At 40.6% G+C, this 15,387-nt stretch overlaps 1 protein-coding gene across 1 annotated transcript; it reads right to left on the bottom strand.

The window, feature by feature from the left end:
- Positions 1-10,585: 10,585 nt before the first annotated feature.
- LOC139730517 (uncharacterized) lies at positions 10,586-14,174 on the bottom strand. The gene is made up of 2 exons (XM_071641362.1): positions 12,630-14,174; positions 10,586-10,656 (listed from the first exon to the last, which is right to left on the bottom strand). The coding sequence occupies exon 1, from the start codon at positions 13,994-13,996 to the stop codon at positions 12,902-12,904; it is 1,095 nt and encodes a 364-aa protein (XP_071497463.1). The 5' UTR covers positions 13,997-14,174; the 3' UTR covers positions 10,586-10,656; positions 12,630-12,901.
- Between the last annotated feature and the right edge of the window lie 1,213 nt (positions 14,175-15,387).

Here is a 15,387-nt window from a genome sequence, read left to right as displayed (position 1 = left end):
TACCAAAACCAGTAAACACACTCGAACCCACACACACAACCTACTTTCTTTACACATTAATTGTTGATGCCAGTAATGTTATCAAACTGTGCAATGGGTTTTTATTGATTACTGGATGAGTACCGGTACTAAAAGTGTGCCTGGTAGTCACTGTCTGTAAAAAAGTGTAAATTCATTATCAGTACCGGTATTGAGAGAATATAATTACACCCATGTAAACACAAACATACACAAACACACACTATACACGCACATACTAGTACTAGGACACACACTCGAACACACACACACATACCCTCTTACAAAGCAGTCATAATCACCTCGTTCTCCCAATTCTAGGTACAACTGTGTCTCTCTAACTCCTCTTTTTTCTATTCTTTTGTTCTTTTTTTTGTTTTCTATTCACCAGTCCCCAAGTTTGTGAAGAATTCTGCATTTTATTAATTCAAAATGCACCATACCACATGTGTGTTCATAATTACATACAGTAATTACAAAAAAAAAGCATTCTCCTCAAACTTCCAGATATAACCTGTAAATTAGTGATTTTTTTTTTGCATTTTTGACAGCTCACAATAATCACATTGTACACTATTATTACAATACATTATATTACAATTAATACAAAATAAATGTGACATTCTCCATGATACTTCACAATGCAATCTCACTTGGAAATCGATGAGAAGTTAGGCATTTGTTGCATTTCAGAATTGTGTTCTGACCACTATAAAAGTGGTGCAATAACATGTACAAAATACAAAATTCTCCCAACACTTCACGAGGTAATCTGACCTGTAAATTGGTGAGAAGTTCTGCATTTCTTCGACTTCACAAATGTATTACAGTAGTACGCGTGTTAGTCACAAATAGTGCAATAACATGATCAAGTGTACCATTCTCCTCACACTTCACAAGGTAATTTTGCCCAGGGTTGAATTAATGAAAGTGATACCCAATGTGTTTATAAACACGAGTCTACAAACTTTGACAGTCTGCCAACTACTGGACTGATGGGAGGAGAGTAGTGTACGTCATTTGTCTCTTTTTGCTGTCCTTAGGATGGGGGACAACATGACAAAGTGTTAATAACATTTCTGGCTAGCCATTCTCTTTCTAGGACCAGAATTTTCAAGGCATGATAATATTGTCTGATAGACATTCTGTCATTTTCACTGAGGCAATCATAGCCGAAAGATTTATGTTTACGTGTTGAATCACATCTTTGATAGTTAAAATGTGTACTACCATCTACAAATATTTCTGACTTTTTGTAGGCTTCCCCACTGTTCAGCTTTTCTTTGACAATTCTGTTTTAGATTCCATGAATTTTTTCATGACAACTGAAGATCTATCAGGAATAGAACTGATATCAGTACCTACAGATTCTTCCACATGAAAATCTTCTGGCTTTGCACTGACATCTATCTTCCACTCCCTCAAAAGCCTGAATGGCAGTAGTTTCCAAATATGCAATGAAGAGACAATAAATGGAGTACATACTGGAACACTACACTTTACTTCTATTGTTTCTTTTATATTTGAATAAGGTCCTCCCGAAGTGATCAAAATTGGTCAACTTATGTGAAACTGTGGTGAAATTATTGAAAGTATGTAGAAAATATGTAACACTGAAGATAAAACAATTACCAGAAAGTATTACAAACTTGATCATGCAACAAGTCTATATTTGTACAAGGCATTATGAGCAAGACATTCACCAATAATTCCCTTTCCTTTCCTTACAAGAAACATGTAGTTTGCCTAAATGGTCTTTATTTTAGGAAAGTTGGTCAACAGTTAGTGCACTAGATATAATAATGTAAATACAACCAGATGTATACCCACAAAACTAGATAGAGGGCAGTATAAAATACACACGGCATATGAATATGCTGTACTTCCATTACACTTCACAAACATTTTTCTATTGCTTTCCTGTGTCCGGTTACCATCAAAATCGGTTCTTCAATGTCTGACAGGGACATTGCTTTCTCGAGATTTAACAGTTTTCCATCATCCAGCAAGGTTCAGTATTCTTTGTAATCTGAAATAAGAAAATTAAAGGAGTGGAGGACTTAGTCTGCTTTCAAATTGAAATCAGGTACACCTAATGCAAGGAAAACAAATACATAATTTGATGAAACTGCCAAGTCTGGTTGAATAATTGTTACTTCATTTACTTTTTTTTTAAAACTATTGTTTGCAGAAGACAAACTATTTTCTTTAAATTTTACGGGTTGCCTGCCACAAACTTTTTTTACAAGAGTGAAGGATAAAAGAAAAAAAAAGATAATCAAAGTATTTATCACATGTTTAGATTATTTTACATTTGTTATTGGAAAATTAAGTTTTGGCTCATATTTGCTTTTCTAGGAATTTACACCACACAGACAGATAATGCAAGAAATACAAACAGCAGTTATACAGTACCCTGAACTTCTCAACTCCAGTTGAATTGCCTTCAGTTTCAAAGGTAACATTGCTGCATTGTTTCTTAGTATGTCGACACCACAGTTGTTTGTAGAGGCTCTGCTTCTGTTGCTGCTGCTGCTTCTAGCAGTGTTGCTGATGTTCCTGGAAGTGTAGATGCTAAAGTTGCAAGTAGAGGCTCTGCTGCTACAGTGGCAAGTAGAGGCTCAGTTGCTACAGTTGTAAGTAGAGGCTCTACAACTGCTGTCGTACTTAGAGGCTCAGCTGCTAGGGCTGTATGTACAGGCTCCGCTGCTGCTGCTGCTGCTTCAAGCGGTGCTGCTGTTTCTGGGGATTCAGCTGTTACAAATCGACGTTGAGGCTCTGCTACTGCTGTTGCAAGTAACGATACTGCTGGGGAAGTTTTAAGCAATGCATCAATGAATAAATTATGTGACCATCCTGAGGGTAGAATCAACAAGATTTATACTAGATATACATGTACTTGCAAACATCTATCATGGACACTAGAATCTACAGTGTATTACATGCACATAAAGCAAAATAATCAGTAATTGATTTTGTTTTGGGACTGAGAAGAGACGTTGACATAATACATTGTAAGTAATAATCAATATCACACTTTTAAAGAAAGGAAGTGGAAAGCTAACAGTCTTCAGCATCCTACAGTCATTACAAACTGCAATATGATTACAACATTCGTTTTATTCATTACACAGAATTGAACATTTATATTGAAATGGTAATGCAATGAAAGTACATTGTATCTACATGATACTATGCATAAAAATCTCTACATATTTCAAATTGAAAAAAGACATAAGAATATATCTTGGTAAACTTATTGATGTAGAACAAATCAGTAACTATGTAGTCAAATTACCTCAGGCAGAAAGAGGAATGCCCTCGTCATCTGACATCCTACGTCCATCCATGGGCATGTTGAAGACTTGAAGCACCCTCCCTTTCCACCAGCCATTTTCACTTCTCATATGTACGCAGGAACCTTGTTTCGGTTTGGTCCATTGAGCATGATAGAGGTCACTTGAGCTGACAGGAGTCATAGAACCATCCCTCTTCCACTTGACAAGAACATCTATGCCTACAGTGGTTGAAAAACACACAAAAAAATTGTATGGACAATTTCAGTGAGAAATTTGACAGTTGTTTCATACACTATGTGATAAAACATTACAAGTACCTGCAAGTTTGAAAAATGGGAAGAAGAGTATTCTTAGAGCTAAAGCACAATTTCAGAAGAAAAAACAAATAACAATTCATAAGGAAATTCTTTACAGGCAATCAATTACGACATTTTGTGAGACAAAATGAAAATAGCTACAGCCAGCATACCTATTTGAAATGCAAATTGTCATCAAAGTCTGCTGATCTCTGAAGGGCATAGTAATTCAGGTGCTATTGGTCGAGCTTTTACACCTTGGGGTTGGCAAAGGTAAATAATGATAACTGCTACACATTCTTTGATTAAAAATGTGATGTCTTTCACATAAAAACCTAACAATCTTATACACAGAAGTGCTTGCTTTTTTTCTCTTTTACTACATTGAGTAGCAGTCAACATTGATATACATGTATGAAATAATCACAGCAAGGCCATTAGAAACTTGCCCAAGTATGCTCAAGCAGGTGTCTAGGGAAGAGCTTGTAATATCAACATCAGCCTGTCCTCACCAGGTTAATATCTACATAAGATACTTGACAGTAGAGTTAGATAAGATCAACATTACAGTAAAGGTACATTACATTCCAGATATCAAAACAGAGATTTCTGTCAAATGACATGGTATTGTCCAATCATCTGTTCCACTGAAAGTAATAAATGACCTATTGCATTCACCTACTATGTAGACAGAGAAATGTTTGTGAATACCTGGTTCCCGGTACACTTTATGGTCCACAAGTACTGGTATCATAATCACTTGTTATGAATCAAACTTACCATTATATAGGCAGAAGGAAAAACATCCTCATCACCACTAGGCCTACTCTCTGCGGCTGTACGTAGAGGCTCTGCTGCTACAGTCTGAAAGGCTCAGCTGCTACAGTTGTAAGTTAGGATCATGCTGCTACAAATGTACAGTTTTACGGTAGCATACGTAGACGCTCTGTTGCAATAGTACTGTCAGTAGGCCTACTGTAGTATGTAGAGGCTTCGCGACTACGATTGTATGGAGAAGTTCAGCTGCTACAGTTGCACTTTACAGGCTCTGCTAATACTGCTGCTGCGCCGAGAGGTGCTGCTGACGTTCCTTGGATGCTAGCTGCTACAGTTGTAATGATAGCGGTGCTGCCTTTGTTTGTGGGGACTCGGCTCCTGCTTGTAGTGGCCTGCTGCTCCTAGAATTATCCCCAAGAATAAGGAAAATCATGTCTGTGTTATCAGGGCACAAATAGGATAACTTACATAGAATAAAACTCCCTGGATATAGGCGTATACTTGTACATGAGTGTTAAAAAAAAAACTGTGAGTACCGGTACCGGTAATCAACTTCGTTTAATTTTTCTGAAATTTCATTGATATCTGTACCGGTAATCAAAATAAGTACCAGATGCAGTACCGTACCGGTGAATACAATGTACATTTAACCTCGATCTAGAGCCTATAAATTTACTGTTTATGATTTTATGGATTTATAGTTAGACAAAGACCACAGTAGCTTTTCTTGCATGCTTAAGGAAGCTATGTATCTATAACACTTAACACTAACGCTATGAAACAGTCTCATCATGCAATCTCATTCTTACTTAGGGCCTAAATACTATTTTTTTTTTAATGCGACAACATGAATCTTTATTGAAAACAATGATAATCATTTATTACTTAGGGCCTATTGACAGTTGTACCTGGGTATTTGCAATAGCTACACGATATTTTTCAGTTTATAAATTCTACCATGCTTTAGTTTAAAAAAAAAAAATGCATCAGGGTTGTATGGGAGGATTGCTTTATCTCTGACCAAGAATAATCAAGGACCCCTGTGGGTGGTGGCTAGGTGTAGGATCCTACTTGAAATGAAATACACAGGCAAGCTATTTTACATGATATTGTCGAGCAATTCTACTTCTCTGATGTAATATTTTATGATTACACATTAACCTGCACCGATTATCATTACTTTTGTTTTTAAACAGAAGATTAAATAACAAACGAGCAACAAAATGCACCTAGTAGTTACATACCAGCACAATTCCGAGTGCATGGGACTGATGGTGATGACGAGCCCTCGCTCGCGGCCTCGCAAGCTCCTCGATTCGCCCCACATAGAAGTCTACCTCACGTGTGTTACCGCCTGAACAGGGATTTTACGAACCGGCGTATACGAACATTTGCCGGTTCGTAATGTCACAAATTGCAGCATTTGGACATTTTGGAAATTCGTCATTACCAAAAATACGTGTTTTAGTGAATTTTGCGATTTGATATTTTGGGGATAGATAGAGTTTGGTATGGACATTCAAAAAATGGAAAAAAGTGAATTTTGAAAAATCGACCCAAATTCGAACATTCGCCGGTTCGTAATGCGACCGACGACCTGTTGCAGGCACTTTTTCAAGCTTATATCTACATTAGAATTGATCAATTTCAATGTTCAAAAGTCGAAATAATCTGATTTGTATCAATTAAACCAAAAAAAAAAAAAACCAAACAAACAGAAAAACAAAAAACACACACACAATTTGCATTGGATTTGCACACGAAATAATGAATTTGAGCTGTTTTCAGGTTGGCATGCATATGCAAAACATTGCGTAACTTCAGAACGGTGTACCCGGACGTCGCAAATTTGGTCTCAAAGTATGCGGGAGATATCAATGAAAAAAGTCATGAAACGACTCGGCAAAATATTTGCGCGTTGCCGAATCGTGGCGCGAAATGTCGAGGGGGGGGGGGGCAATTTGACACCCCCCCCCGTTAAAATAGGGTTTATTATCGTACGGAGTTGAATATTATTGTTATTCATTTCCGAACATCAAAGCAAATATCCGACATTTTATTTATTTCAGCATCTTCCGAAGCCGAATGTTATCCTTATTCATTTCCGAACGCAAAATCAAATATCTGACATTGGTTTTAGCACCGTACGGAGTTGAATCTTAAGGTTCTTCATATCCAAAAGTATAAGCAAAAATTCGGCATTCATTTTAGTATCATACGGAGTCGAACATTACCGTTATTCGTTTCCAAAAATAAAAGCAAACATCTGACATTTAGTTTAGCATCTTACGGAGCCGATTGTTACTGCTGTTCATTTCCAAAAGTAAAGGCAAACATTCGACTTTTTTGGTGGGTCGATCGGGCCACCAAAATCTTTTGAAATTTGGGTGGCCCGACCTGCATCTTTGGTGGCACCGGGCCACCGGGCCACGGTTACAAATCTTTCCCTACGCGTCATTGTGTAGTATTAATGATGGCATGCAAATAGGGCTTATAAATAATGTTTGATTTCAAGTTGGTGCATTTATGGGTAATCTCCCGGGTATGGAAGAACTGCATGGGTAATAATATTTCTACAATAGATAGTAGAATGTTACCTGACATTGGATCTTGACCTTTATCCCTTCCCATGCCCCCATCCCCCCTCCAAAAAAAAAAAAAAAAAAAAAAATCACAAGAGAATCACGGTCGGGCAGTACGTTTCGTCTGAAAATACATGCACTCACCATCAGAAATTGTAGATATCGAAGAAATAGTAATATTCTCATAATTTAACCATTATATACATGATTTTCTCTTCCCACCTCCCTGTGATGTTCTGACCGTTTACCTTGAGCGTGTTTACACGAAAGTTTATAAGTTAAACAAAACTTTGTTCACTTATTACATGCATACATGTCAAGTTTCATTACAAACGGTGTCCACAAAATTGATTATGGAATGAAGGACAATAGACGGAAGGACAGACGGACAACCAAAATAAATGCCTCAGGCGACTATATTTTATGGCGGTGACATACAAATGTGAATCAAAACCCGAATAGTCTGAAAGACACCGCGAGGAATCCAAGGAAAACAAATCATATAGTTCTCCCGTCGCACTCTGCAGGGGGGCATTCCATGAAGCATCTTGGTCGGATATTTTTCTGACAAACTGTTACTAGCCACTGAAATCCTTGCATCTGATTGGCTGAGAGCAAATTTGTCCGACAACTTTGTCGGACAAAGTGCTTCATGAAATGCCCTTAGGGGGGAGGATTTCATGAATAATAATAATGATAATAGTGAGACTCTTATAAAACGCACATTTCTACCTAAAAAAGATACTCAAGGCGCTATAGAACAGAGTACATAATATTGTGTCACGTTACAACAGTATCATAGAAAATAATAAGACAATAAACCAACAAACAATAGGCCAATGAAGGAACTTGTCGGATAAAATATCTGACAAGTCAATCATATCCGACAAGTTTTGAGAAATTTATGTCTTTGGGGCATTTCATGAAGGAACTTGTCGGATAAAATGTCCGACAAGTCAATTATATCCGACAAGTTCAGAGAAATCAGCCAATCAGACTAAAGAATTTCTCAAAACTTGTCGGATATAATTGACATGTCAGATATTTTATCCGACAAGTTCCTTCATGAAATGCCCCCTAACCACTTTTTTTCCTTCGTAAAGGAAAGCGGTGCATCATTACTCTTGAGCCAGGTCGATTCGCGCAACGCCATGCTGCACAGGAATTAAGGCGTGACGAATCTTTAGTTTATCGCAGCTAGTTATCAAATATCTTTCATATTTACTTTCTACTTCAATAAGTGGACAACGGCAATGTTTTGTTTTGTTTTGTTTTGTCCCCACTGCACCGTGATTGATATTGGGGATGTCCCAAAGGCAGACAATATTAGCGCGTAGCTGCGCAGGATGAACAATGGGCACTGCGTATGAGCTCTGCTTGCGCCCGCGTGATTGACTTTGGTAACGACATGGCGCCTGTAGATCACGGGACCAGCTTTTGACCAATCACAGGCTTCAAAACACATAAGCCGAAAACCGAGTTGGCCAGACTCTCTTAATATACGGCACTGGCTGCGCCCAGTGCCATGAAATGTCTGCTGCCCTCAACGAACCCGAATCGGTCAATAGACCAGAAGTATACCCCCATATGGTTTCTCAGGAGTCATGGCTAGTTTCTTTTGCAATGGAAGTAGTACACAAGAGTGATACCCGAAACACTAAAGCCAGTATTTTTAGGCTGTTCGGGGCCAAAGACAGTTGCCCAAAGGTGCTCAACCAATTATGGTTTACTAGTATTAATCCTTAAGAGTAATTGCTAATTTTATTGCAGGGGAAGTAGTACTCAACATGGATACCCGAAACTCCAAAGCCAGCTATGTTATCCTGTACGGGGCCCAAGACAGTAGCCCAGAAGTGCCCCAAAATGGTTTTAGCAAAATGTCATGGCTATTTTCTTTTGTGATAGAAGTGGTACAAATCTGAGATATGCAGAACATAAAAAACAGTAATTTTTTCCTACATTTGGCTCCAGACAGTAGCTCAGAATTGCCCCACATGAGCATTTTTTTTTTTTTTTTGCAAATGAAGTAGAACACAACGGAGATACCCAAAACACCAAAGCCAGCTATTTCCAGGGCATAAGAAATCCACTTCCCTATTTAGCAAGTTTATTGAGGTGAAGTCTTTTATTCTTTGATCGCCGGAACCAGTGTGTCGAATTATGACACATCACATAGTGAAAATATATAGTATACGTGCGCGCTTAACAAATGTAGTTCGTGCCCATTGGGCCTATACCACAACATCTCCCTTGTCTTAACAAAAAAGAATAGAAAGATTAAACGAGAACTTACCTGTTTGAAGTTTGATCTTTATTTTATGAGGGAGTTGGAGAAAGAATTCACAGTGAGAGCCCGCTCAACGCGCGCGCAGTCATACTTCGTAGCAACAAGATGTGACTTCTGTCAGAGTGGAAAGATTGAGAACTTACTTGAAGTTGATCTATACATTTTGTAATAGTATTCATGCCATGGGAAGGGAGAGGAGGGACTGTGAATTCTTTCTCCAACTCCCTCATAAAATAAAGATCAAACTTCAAACAGGTAAGTTCTCGTTTAATCTTTCTATTTTATTTCGTGAGTTTACGCAAGAACTCACAGTGAGATTTTGTAGCACAGAAGTCACATTTGTTCCAACTGAACAAACTCAAGCATGCACAATGGCAAGCAAAATGTAAGCTCAAATTACCTTGGTCTGAGGCCATTATTCCCTCACAATGAGCTGTGACAGGCACTGTCCCTCTTCTTGTAGAGGTTTGTCGTAGAATTTACGGAATGTTCGTTCTTTTGACCAGCCTGCTTTTGCGAGGATCAGAGGAATAGGTGCATCCGCCCTGTTTGCTGCTGAGCTAGATGCTGCTCGGGTTGAATGTGCACTGAACATTGTGGTGTCAATGCCAGCGCCAGTCATGATTTCTTTGATCCATCGAGAAATTGTCTGTGCCGTTACTCTCTTGAAAGGCTTGCGAAAACTAATGAAGAGATGACTTTCCTCTCCTCGGATCTCTTTGGTTCTCCGAAGGAAGGCCTTAATGTATGTAACTACACACAAACGTCTGTCTGGGGGGTACGCTTTCAAAAGTACGTCCAATCCAAAATTCCCAGGTCTAGACTGCTTAAGATGTTCATTAACTTTGAATGACACCATAGATTGTTTGAGAATCATGCTGTCTAGATTCAGGCAATGCAAAGTCTGTACCCTCTGGGTGGATATCAAGGCCAGTAACATGCACAGCTTCATCGTTAATTGCTTCAAGCTAAGCGAGTTAGCGGGAGCTAGACTTCTCAAATATCTAAAAACAATATTCACGTCCCAAATTTCCGAATACCGCGGCCTTGGGGGCCTGAGCTGGAACACACCTCTCATAAAACGAGAGAGAAGCGGATGAGTGCCGACAGTAAATTGTTCATCCTCTAACACTAGAAAGGTAGCAAGTGCACTCCGTGCTGAGTTAATAGCTGAATAGCTCAAGTTCTCTTCATAAAACATGTGTGTAAAAAACTCCAAAACAAAATTAATCTTGGCATGAAGGTGACTTTCCTTCTTAAGTGTACAAAACTTTCTCCATTTCCTTATATAGGACCTATGTACAATACTGTCTTTGGGTTGATGCCCTCCAAGATGCTGCCAAGATGTCCACCGTTCTGCTGCTCATGCCAGAGTTCTCGAACGGCAGCTTCAAAACCTGCAACATAACAGATCAAGGCAAGCGTGTAAAGGGTGCGGTTCCCCAGATACTGGTTGCGTAATCAAATTCCTGTGTCTAGGAATTAAGAGTGGTTCATCTTTAAGCATTCTCCTCATGCGAGGAAACCACGCTTGCGTAGGCCAGTTTGGGACAATCAAGAGACCATGTGCCTTGTCGTTTTCTATTTTTTGGAGACATTTGGGGATGAGGCAGAAAGGAGGGAATGCGTAGAAATACAGATCACCCCAATTCAGAGTGAATGCATCCACAGAAACCGCATCTGAGTCAGGCAGCCACGTAACGTACGCAGGCAGCTGCTTATTGAGTCTGGACGCGAAAAGATCAATTTGGGGAGTACCACATTTCTTAGTGATATCAGTAAAAACTTTCTTATTCAGCATCCATTCTGTTCCGTCATTAAAATGACGAGATCTCCTGTCTGCTTCTGTATTGTCACGACCTGGTAAATAGGCTGCTGTGATCCAGATATTCCTTTCCTTACACCAAACCCAAATGTCTCGTGCTGCCCTGTCGCAGGCTCGAGATTTAATGCCTCCCATATTGTTCAGGTAGGCTACAGCTGTTGTGTTGTCAGTTCTAATGAGCACATGTGTATCATGCAGGTGGCCGCAAAATGACTTCAAACCAAGCCCTGCAGCTAAGATTTCAAGATAGTTGATTTCATTGTTTTGAGCATGCACTATCTCCTGATCATCCCATCTACCGCCAGTTTCACTGCTTAAATCAGTGGCACCCCATCCTTGCCCACTGGCGTCAGTACGTAGCTCTAAAGCTGGCCGATCTCGACTAATTGGTGCCGACTGGCAGTGAATGTTATTGAACCACCACATTAACTCCTGTTTAGAAGCTTCAGACAAATTCATAGGTCTATCAAAATGCCCTTTGCTTGATTTTAGTGCAAGAATTTTGTCTCTTTCTAGGTTACGATAGAAGAGGGGGCCATATTGAATAGCAGGGAAAGTAGCAATCAGTTTCCCAATGACCTGCGCCACCTGCCTGATAGTAGGGTTTTGTTTCCCTAGCAATTCCGCACATACTGCCCTGATATTTTGACATTTCTCATGCGGGAGCGTTATAGTCATGCTTTCCGAATCCAAGATAAACCCCAAAAATTGGAGCCGTTGCTGAGGCTCTAGGATAGATTTCTCTGAATGAATGACAAAACCAAGGTCAGAGAGCAGTTTTGTGGTTGCTTGCACCGCTTCTAGTGCTTGTGATTCAGTTTCACTGATTATGAGAGTGTCATCTAAATACCCCACAACCAGGTGGCCTGCCTGTCGCAGCTTTGCGAACACCGGCTTCATAAGCTTTGTGAAGAGCCTAGGCGCTGTACTAAGGCCATTGGGGAGTACCTTAAATTGCCAACATTTCTCGTGCCAGACAAATCTCAAATACTTGCGATATGAGGGGTAAACAGGGACAGAGTAGTAGGCATCTCGAAGGTCGATTGAGGCAAGGTAACAACCAGGGGAAATTAGGGTTGTAGCCGTATGGATGTTATCCATTTTGAAATGCTGTACATTCAGACTGTCATTGAGGTCCGATAAATCTAAAATTAGGCGTATGTCCCCATTTTTCTTTGGGCGTGTAAAGATATTGGACACAAATTCTCCAGCCACATGCTGGCATTCTTCGATTACGCCTTTCTCGGCCAGTTTTCGAATTTCAATGTCAATCTTGCTCTCCTCAGCATTACCCACTCTGTAGTGGTAAGGCGGTTTACCTCTATGAGGTGGGCTATACGCCTCTTGAAATTCAAGTTTGTAACCGCTAATTGCATCAAGTATGAAAGGATCAGTGGTAATATGATTCCACTGTTTGCTAAAATGCCTCAATCGACCCCCAACGGGCAGGTCTAATGGAACATCTACATGTTCAATGTCAAAAACTGACTGTACAGTGTGAGTAGATTGTGTATTTCCACAACAAGAGCTAGGCCTGCAACTTACCTCCTTGGGTAGTGCAGTTACTTTCTCCGTGACACAGTGTTTGGCTTGGCTGGGGTTGCTGTCGAGTAGCTCTGCCCCCGGTTGTGCGCATGAGCTGGAGTTGGGCGAGTCTGCGTGTGCGGGGCTGAATGTCTGTATCCCCGCTGCTGCTGGCCTAAAAAAGGCCTGGATGTATCGCCAGCTGCGAGCCAGCCTGCGTTCCGATATTGCTTCCGGCTGAATCCACCGCTGGCCGTGCGCTTGTATGGGTGGTACGGCTGATGAGTAGATCTCTAAGCCTGGCCTTTAACCACACTAAAGGCAGCCCTATTCTCGTCCTTGAGATCTTTTACACGTTGTCCCAAGTCATCACCGAATAGAAACGCGGTCACGGGCGTAGTAGGCTTGCACAGATGTGCGTAAGCAGCGTTCATATCGGGCTTGATCAGCTCCTTTCTCAGGCAATTCATCTCGTAATTGGCATTACAGAGTAAAGCGAGTGCGTCCTGTTGCGCCTCGTTCAAGTCAGTAGGAAGAGTTTGTAGGAACGCACACAGCCCGCGGGTAAGAGATTTCTGTACTCTCTGTAGCTTAACGTCTCTGCTGCGCGTAGTCTGTGTCACATTATCCCAAATCACTGGATTGACTTTAGGGACTAGTAAGTTGGGGCAATTGCTCGGTGCTGGGTAGTTTGCCGCTGACTCTTCCATAGATTTTTCCTCCAGACAATGGGAGATGAGATAATTTGTAGAATTTGCCAATTCGTCATTGATAGGGTCGCCCACACAGGCGGAGACCGCAAATTTTGCAGCAAAGGATGGCACTTGTACTGGCCGCCCCGTGAGCTCTGCGGGTGCGTAACCCGCTGCCGCCGCAGGGAAATCGCATTCATCCCCACTGTAGCTGCTGCCGCCGTGGTCGTCGTGCAGCGTACCGCGTGCTTGCGTACTATCGTCTGTAGCACACACATCCATGCCCCCAAACGGCACACCACCGTGGTTTTCTGCGGTACAAGCCGTGCCAACATGGCCGGCACGTAGTTGCTGTTGTTGGATACGAGTAGGCTGAGACGGCAGTATTTCCATGACCTTTTCAAACATGGATTCGAGTTTAGAAAGGCGGGAAAGCACCTCCGCGTCCGTCTTCTCTTTAGGGGGAGCTGCCTTCTTACTCAGGCCTGGTTTGGTGGGTTTTTTAAGGGTTTTCCCATTCCCTTCTTTCTTTGTTGGAGCCTTAATACTAGCCGGCGAACACTTGGGTTCATGATGCACGGCTGTAGTCACCATCGCCACGACAGACTTAGCTGTATGCAGGGCGCTCGTACTAGTGGTGCCACCCACGACAGGCTTAGCTGTATGCTGTGGGGGAGCGGAAAGCGGAATTTCCATCCCGCGATATCTCGTGAATAAAAATCCACTTCCGAAGCAAAGTCAGCTCTAACTGAGCTATAAATAATAACAATCCACAATATGATAAGATATTGCGACGATGCACAGTTAAAAGGACGAATAAAACTTGATTTAGACTGCGATGAGGGAACTTAGCCCCTCGTGCAAAACGTGCGAAGAAGCGATATGACTGCGCGCGCGTTGAGCGGGCTCTCACTGTGAGTTCTTGCGTAAACTCACGAAATATAGTGGGGTGGCTTAGTGAAATTATCGTGACACGGCGGACAAAAGCATGATTTTTTCACCAAAGGTACTTCATGATGTACCTTCTCAAAAAATAGGGTGCTCCAAGAAAATTGATGCTGGGAAGGAGGTCAGAGGTCAAAGGTCAATGACCTTTATTTGTGAAATTGGTTTTTTGACTATTTCTCAGGTCAGGAATATCCAATCTGGATAAAACTTGGCAGAAAGAATATTGAGAACAAGTAAAATATTTTGATTGAATTTGGAGTGAATTTTCCAAAGGTAAAAGGTCAAAGGTCAATGAACTTTTTCTAAAAATCATGTTTTTGTTTATTTCTCGAGGGAGGAAGATTCAATTTTCACAAAATTTGATATGAACGTTGTATAGAAGGTACCAAGAGTATAAACCAGGGGTCAAATATAATTGTTGATTTGTGCGTTGCCATGGCAACCCAAAACTAGGGTTTTTATTGAAGTTAGTTACAGGAGGCTATTTTCCAGTTTGGAAGAGATTCCATTTGAATAGGTACAACTGATCGACGGGATGTATAGAGGTTTGAAATACTTTTCATTAGTGTTAAGTGGTATGTTGCCATGGCAACTATATATATAGATTTTGGTTAAACTTAAAGGAGACTTCAGAACTTATGAATTTGAAGAGATTTCCATCAGGGTTGGTATAATTGATCAACAAAAAAGTCGCCAGACAAAGATTTGTCACCTTTATAGCATGTGGGTTGAGTGAATGCAGCAACAATAGTAGAACACATCAGTGAGAGTTTGAGGAAAATTGGACAATCCGTTCTAAAGTAATGAATTTTTGAAGTTTCTGCTCATGCAGTCGAGGCTGGATGAGAAGACTACTATACCTTGTAATGTCACATGTGTACAACGATATAAAGAATGAATAAAGAAAATTCAACATAAATTATTTTCGCTTACAAAAGGATACTCGACTTCTCTTTCAGAAGGCAGGGGGGATAATATTACCCTTGACATAGGGTACATGCAGGTAATATGAGACTGCAGGTAATATGGCACGCGTGACTTAAAAATCCTTATTACTCCACCTGAACCCCTTCCAAAATGCATATAGCGCCATCTATAGTTTTATATCATCACTGTGCTTAGTTCTTGATGATTTTCCT

This window comes from Diadema antillarum, unplaced genomic scaffold (assembly GCF_040938485.1).
Source record: "Diadema antillarum isolate AM-2024a unplaced genomic scaffold, OU_Dant_1.0 seq00000320_RagTag, whole genome shotgun sequence".
In the NCBI taxonomy this organism is placed as follows: domain Eukaryota; kingdom Metazoa; phylum Echinodermata; class Echinoidea; order Diadematoida; family Diadematidae; genus Diadema; species Diadema antillarum.
Note: the sequence above shows the minus strand (reverse complement) of the source record. Positions and strands in the feature narration are given on the sequence as shown.

Coding starts and splice junctions, on each gene's coding strand:
- LOC139730517 (XM_071641362.1), bottom strand. CDS start 13,996: ATGGAAATTCCGCTTTCCGCTCCCCCACAGCATACAGCTAAGCCTGTC.